The sequence below is a fragment of the Camelus bactrianus genome, chromosome 9 (genome assembly GCF_048773025.1).
Source record: "Camelus bactrianus isolate YW-2024 breed Bactrian camel chromosome 9, ASM4877302v1, whole genome shotgun sequence".
NCBI classification, from domain to species: Eukaryota; Metazoa; Chordata; class Mammalia; order Artiodactyla; family Camelidae; genus Camelus; species Camelus bactrianus.
Window position 1 is genome coordinate 70,195,491 of NC_133547.1, and position 6,460 is coordinate 70,201,950.

Sequence of the window (6,460 nt, forward strand, 5' to 3'; positions counted from 1 at the left end):
CCAAGCACCTGGTATGTGTCAGACTCCTAGCTGGGAATGGGGACACAGAGGTAGGCCCCAATTCTCCAGATGTGGGAGGACAGAGACATAAGTGGCTTGACATCACTATACTAGGGGACCCATGACTCTGACAAAAGGGCTGGGAGAGATGGACGGATGGAGGTGTTAATCTGCAAGAGGAACAGAACTTTTCAAGGTAAAGAAATGAGGATAGGAAGCCCCAGGTAGAGAGCACAGCAGAGGCAAAGGTGTGGAGGAGGGACAGGGCAATGGGGGCAAAGCAGAAGATCCTCGGGCCAGGGACCAGGGTCATGGAAGTGGCGACAGTGGGCTGGGGCCTTAAATACTGAGCCAAGGAGCCTGCCCTCATCAAGGTAGTGAAGAGCCCTGGGAATGTGTGCATGGTCCTGTCAGAGTTTTGGAAGGTCAAGCTGGGTCAGTCTTCCCCTTAGGCTGAGAGTCCCAGGACAAGGGTAGAGACTAGCCCATTCTGGGGTGGCTCTCAAGGGCTAGAGTGAAGTGGTGCCAATCAACAACCTCAGTATTGAGGGGGACAAGTGGGATGGATTTGGGTTGGCTTGGATTGAGCTGAGCTGAACTGGGTTTTAGACGCTCTGGCCCTAGGGTCTCAGTGTCAAGGTCAGTGCCCAGAGGGACATCCTCGTAGGAGAGGGCCAGGAAGTGGGAGGGATGGGCGTCCTGCTCACCTTGAGGTCCCCGGAGATGTTGGCTCCTGCAAGGATGCCCGTGGCTGAAGGGAAGAAGATGGAGAACATCCCAAAGAAGCTGCCGTCCATGCCCCGCCAGTCAGGCACCAGGTTCTGGACAAAAATGTCCCCTGGAAAAGCAAGGCCTGAGTCAGGGCTGCCTGGATGGCCTGGCCCCCTTCACTGGGCCAGCCGGGCAGGCAAGAGGCTCCGCTGGCAGCTCCTGGCTATGGGAGTTGGGGTGCCATCCTCCCAGTGCCCACAGAATGAACTAGTTTGTGGGCAGACTCTCCCTGTCCCTGGAGCCATGGGCAGGGGCCCCACCCGCACGTACCCCGGTAGCTGAAGAAGCCTTTGGAGGCCTTGTCCTCGGATGGGGGGATCAGCGTCCCCACCAGGTAGTTGGCAAAAGAGACCATGATGACGAGGAAGAAGAGCACCTGGGCCTGTGGGTAAAGGACCCTAGAGGTCAGATGGTCTGGGCCCGCCTGTTCAGGGAGCCTCAGCCAGGAAGAACTTGCCACAGGTCCCTCACTATCCCATCTGTCCATTCATTCATTCCACACCCATCATGCCACAGGCTCTGTGCTAGGAGCTGGTGCTATAGTGAGTCTCTTGTCTTGCTTATAAACAAGGAAGATGAATCTGGAGCGAGAAAAAGGGGTGTCATGAGGACTGGCTTGGGGCTACTATAGCAGTGTGGCCTGGGAAGGTGTCTTCAAGGGTCTTCAAGGAGTAGGGTGAGAGAGCAGCAGAATGAAGAGGGCATAAGCTTGGTGCACTCAAGGAACTGTGAGGAGGTGACAGAACTGGAGGTCAGAGCGAGGGAGAGGAGAGGTGGCGGGGGCCAGGGCTGGCCAAGCCTGCCAGCTGCAGCCCCACATCTCTTATGGCCTTGTTACAGGGTGCTGAACTTCTGATTTGGGGCAGGGGACAGGTGCAGGTGAAGAACACTTTTCCCCAGCCCTCCTTGCAGCAAGATGTGGCTATGGGCCCCGTTCTGGCCAATGGGATGTAGATTTCCAGGCTGGGCTGGAAAAGGAAAGGGGAAGGGGTTTCTCTCCTTTTCCACCCTCTTTCCACTTCCTGCTGACTGGGCTGGGGACACACAGAGGGGGCCGTCACGGACCAGGAGGGTGAGGGCTACACCCCGAGGAAGGAGAGGCCACAGGCTGAAAGGCGCCTGGGTGCCTGGCTCCCTGGACTGTTACATGGGAGAGAAACGAATGACTCTAGTTTAAGGTTCCCTTCCTTAGGGTCTCCGTCACAGCAGCAGAACTTAAAGCCTAGCTAATACATACAAGAGGCAGAACCAGGACTGGGACCAGGTTCCATGACTCCCGCTTCTGCACTTGACCATGCCCACATCCCTCTCCAGCATCCTGTCCTCACCTTGGACTCCCACTCCATGCCAGCCAGGGAGATGGCCAGCAGCACAGTGACGGTGACCACGCCGATGATGCGGATGTCATTGGTGGGGTCCACGATGGGTGAGCCATACTCCTGGGGGAGGGGATGGGCCAGGCTGCGTGCTGCCCCCGAACACCCCACCCCTGCAGACCCCTCCACCCTGATTCATCTCATTTATGGGTGCCCACTCATGGGAAAACACAAACTCAAACCCCTTCCCTGTCAACAGGCCCTCCATGGGCCTGGGCAATTTGGCCCTAAAGGCAACACACACCCCTGCAGGGGACTTCTGGGAACAGTCTTTATTTGATGAGATTTTCATGGTCACCCACAGCGGTCAGACTAGAACTTTGGTCCATGATGGGCACAATTGGGCAGAGAGGCAGGAAGGCCTGGCCCAGATGGGGTGGAGGAGAATGCAGCAGCTGCCTGGGCTCCTTCTGCCTGGGTCCAACCCATGCCTCACCTGGAGCAGGTCCCGCACTGTCTCTGCGAAGCCCACAGTGTGCATGGCCACACCCACAGCGTTGGCGAAAGCAAAAATGAGGCCGATGGAGCCCCCAAGCTCTGGGCCAAGACTCCGGGAGATGAGGAAGTAGGTACCACCTATGGGGGCAGAGTCAGGAGCCATGAAGCCAGAGGGGTCAGCTGGCCGGGTGCACTTGGGGCAGGCAGCAGCTGAGGCTGGGACAGGGTGAGCATGGGCCCCAGGGGCTCCACGGCACCAGAGATAACTGAGGCCATCCCATGGGTGTGGAGAGCCTGCCCAGAATCTACGTCTGGAACCAGAAGGAGCAACCTGGGGTGTCCCCTTTTGGGTGGGGGTTGGGGGTTGGGAGGGGTTCAGAGATCTGTTCCTGGGGTAAATACTGGGGGACCTACAAGAGGAGGACCCTAGGGGTGGGGTGGGGTCCAGCAATAGGGGGCTGTGGTGGGGCCCACCTGACTTGACTTTGCCATTGGTGGAGATGGCCGAGATGGAGAGGCCAGTGATGGAGGTCACCATGACTGAGAGCAGGATGATGATCCAGGTCAGGACTGTAGGAGTGGGTGGGGAGGTGACTTAAGTCGCTTCCCTCCTTTGAGCCTCATTTTTTCTCATCTGAAAAATGGGTCTCTGTCTACCTCCTGGTATATTCTGAGGGAGCTGATGAGCCAACATGTAAAGGATCATTATGTATGGAAGGGAAGGTATCCTCCTTTAATGATAAAAAATAATCATTAGCACTTTATGAGCACCTCTGGGTGCCAAACCCTGTGCTGTTTTATGTGCGACAGAGGAACCCCACAATAGGTCTGTGAGGTGGGGACAGTTATCGTCTTCATTTTACTGATGAGATAACCAAGGCTCAGAGAGGTTAAGAACTTGTCCAAGGTCACACAGCATGGGACAGAGCTAGCATCTGGTCTGTCCACAGTGCAAGTTTCTAACCCAGATGCTCTGCAGGAGAAATTTGGCTCCAAAAGGTTAAGTGACTTACTGAAGGCAGACCCAGCCAGGGAGAGCCCCCAGACCTGCTGACTCCATGTCCAGTGAGCCTCAGCCACACTTCCCTGCCCTCTGTCACTGCAGGGGCCCGTGGGCTGTGCAGCTGAAGTTCAAGGCTGCTCCTGTGGGGCCTGGAGCACACTTTCCCCCTCCCCCTGGAGGCAGCACTCACCAATGCCCGCCTGGGCCGTGATCCAGGGGAGCCGCAGGTAGAGGATCACACCCCAGATATTGAGCATGCAACGGATCTGGGAGGAGAGGGAGGTCAGAGGCCACCTGGGGGGGCTGGATACCTCAAGGCCAAACGCACAAGTCCCTGTCTCCAGTCATGGCATGGCATCGGGTACCTAGGGGACACCTGGGCTCTTTCTTTGCTTCGCCCACTTCGGTGGGTTCCCACTTCAATGCCTCTCTGGTTCTGCAGGGCAGGGAGGTGGGGGGTACCCAGAGACCCACCTGTCCCTCCCACCACTCTCCTGCCCTCCTCCCATCGAAGCCTGAGGATGTGCAGCAAGCATTATCACTCCTCAGCCCACTCTAAGCCCAGGGTCCTGTGGCTGCCAGCTCCAACCATGGCCCAGTGGCCAGCTGTTGACCCAGAGCGTGCCATTTATAGGGAACTCAGCAAAAGCCGGCTGAGCCCATGCCCCACATACAAGCAGAAATCAGGGCTCAGGTTGCTGTGACTTCAGCTTCCAAATTTAAAGCAAAGCCAGAGGCCACAGCTGAGGCTGGAATTCCCATGTGGGAGGGGCTGGTGTCGTTGGCCCCAGTCAAGTCTTGGGGTGGGACATGTGGTATTTACAAGCCCAGGAGTTTTGTTTCTTCATTTCAGTCTTTTAAAACTTTTTAAGTTTAATGTAATTTAATTTTTTAAAATTAAGGTATAGTTCATTTATAATATTACATTAGTTTCAAGTGTACAACATAGTGATTCAAAATTCTAGGCCTGGGAGATTTCTAAGGCCCTCCATATGCTCTGAGGTACTGAACGGGCCCACACCAGGCTCTGGCCACCCCAGTCTGGGGGAGGATATCCAGACCCTGGATATGGGCCTCTGAGGATAAAAAGGGGTTCACAGTTCAGATGGAGAAAGAGAGGAACAGCCAGCAGGCAGTTGGCAGAGTTAAGGTGAGAACCCAGGCCTCCTGGCTCCCAGAACAGGACTAAAGCTTTCTCCTAGATCCTATGCGATCCCTTCTGTTAAGTCCCACAATGTCTTGAAAACCAAATTCATTTGATTGTTTGTTGTCTGGGACTTCCCAGTGCTCTACACTGAAACAGCAAACCTTCCCCTTCCCATCATGGAGAATGAGAGAAACCACCAGTTGTGGATTTGTGTGTTTAGTGCTGCCCTCTGGTGGCTTTTGGGGGAACACAGTTTGGGGAAACTCCAAGGCCGACATTTATCCAAGCATTTTACATCTATCAACTCTTTCAATGCCCCCCATTTCATAGAGGAGGAAAGTGAGGCACAGACAGGTTAAGTAACTTGTCCAAGGTCACATGAAGGGTGAGCAGCCAAACAAAGATCTGCCCCAGGGCCAGGTCTCAATCTGGGGGAGGGTGGTAAATGGGAGTCAGGAAGCACTAAAGCAGAGAAAATTTGAGGTCACTATGCAGATGGAGAAACTGAGGCCCAGGCTGGGTCTGGGGACTCCCTTGGCCACTAAGGCCTGAGAATCAGAGCCAAGCCTGAATGGAGCTCTGTCTCTGCATCTCAATCCCTGGACATCCCATTCACACCCTACTCACCATCACTCCCTTGACCCAGCCAAAGCGCACGGGCTCCTCAGGGTTCTTCTCGCCATTGGTGCCTGTCTCATCCTCCACCAGCCCATCAGTCATCTCACGGTTGGGCCGGCTGTCAAAGGCCAGGGCGTGCAGGTGGCTGCCTTCCTGCTGGGAGCCCAGAAAAGGGTCAGGCAGGCAGGGTCATGACACACCAGCTCCCAGCCCTCCACTCTCCACCTCCAGCCTCCCAGGCAGCAAGCCCAGCAAGCCCTGTCTCTGATGCAGACCTTCCCTATCCTCCTGTCCCCATTTCTTTTAGGGGTTTGCAGCTTCTATTTGTATACTTCCACTGACTAGGAGCTCATTACCTCTCTGGGCAACCCTAGATTGCTTGATTGGGTTGCCAGTGACTGGGTAATAAACATTACACATGTCCAGAGCTTTAACAGCTCCCATGCCTGCATTTCATGTGGGTTTCTCAACCCATGAGGAAGACATCTGTTCATCCCCATTACACAGCCAAGGCTCAGAGAGGTTAGGTAACTCGGTCAAGGTTACACAGCAAGGAAGTGCCAATCCTCCGGGACAGTGTTTACCTTGAGGAAGGAATGCAGATCGGCCAGCGTGGGCCGGACCTTACGAGGCTCACCGGGCAGGGTGCTGTTGGCATAGTGCTCGTAGGCAGGCACCACGTCGATAGTGTTGTAGCCAAAGGTGCGCATGTAGAAGGTGCTGCCATGGGTCAGGTGGCTGGGGTGGCTGTTGTCATAGGCAGCCGGTGGTGGGGGCTCATCACCCCCCAGCAACGTGCTGATGGTGAAGCGCCCACTGCACAGAGCAGGGTCCCTGGGTGTCTCCGACACTGGCAGCTCTGCCATAGTGGCTCTGGGTGTCGGGAGGGGGCCAGGGTCAGTGGGGACACACAGGGTGGTTTTATAGGCTGGGCCCAGAGCAGGGAGGAGGCCAGGAGGTCGGCCCAAACCAGCCACGGCTGGTGAGCAAGGTCCCTGAATGGGGTGGGAGACAGAGCACGTGCCCACTAATGTCCTGCTTACCAACTGATCACCGAGATAGCAGCCTGGCCTTGGACTGGGAGCCTGGGCTGGCTCAGCGGAGAAG

At 55.9% G+C, this 6,460-nt stretch overlaps 1 protein-coding gene across 8 annotated transcripts in view; it reads right to left on the minus strand.

Annotated features, from left to right (window-relative positions):
• SLC12A3 (solute carrier family 12 member 3) overlaps nucleotides 1–6,256 on the minus strand; it is a 33,486-nt gene extending 27,230 nt beyond the window's left edge. For 2 of the 8 annotated variants that reach the window (XR_012509276.1, XM_074370707.1), the window contains exons 1-8: nucleotides 5,938–6,256; nucleotides 5,363–5,509; nucleotides 3,779–3,854; nucleotides 3,060–3,155; nucleotides 2,584–2,723; nucleotides 2,100–2,210; nucleotides 1,042–1,153; nucleotides 708–838 (exon numbers count right to left, since the gene is read on the minus strand). Coding sequence is in view for 7 of the 8 variants with exons in the window: in XM_074370707.1 (XP_074226808.1) it covers nucleotides 708–838; nucleotides 1,042–1,153; nucleotides 2,100–2,210; nucleotides 2,584–2,723; nucleotides 3,060–3,155; nucleotides 3,779–3,854; nucleotides 5,363–5,509; nucleotides 5,938–6,219 (1,095 nt within the window). In the remaining variant the exon portion in view is untranslated. The remainder of the gene's footprint in view (nucleotides 1–707; nucleotides 839–1,041; nucleotides 1,154–2,099; nucleotides 2,211–2,583; nucleotides 2,724–3,059; nucleotides 3,156–3,778; nucleotides 3,855–5,362; nucleotides 5,510–5,937) is intronic. The other 6 variants (XM_074370704.1, XM_074370702.1, XM_074370703.1 and 3 more) reach the window with 4 other exon arrangements.
• Between the last annotated feature and the right edge of the window lie 204 nt (nucleotides 6,257–6,460).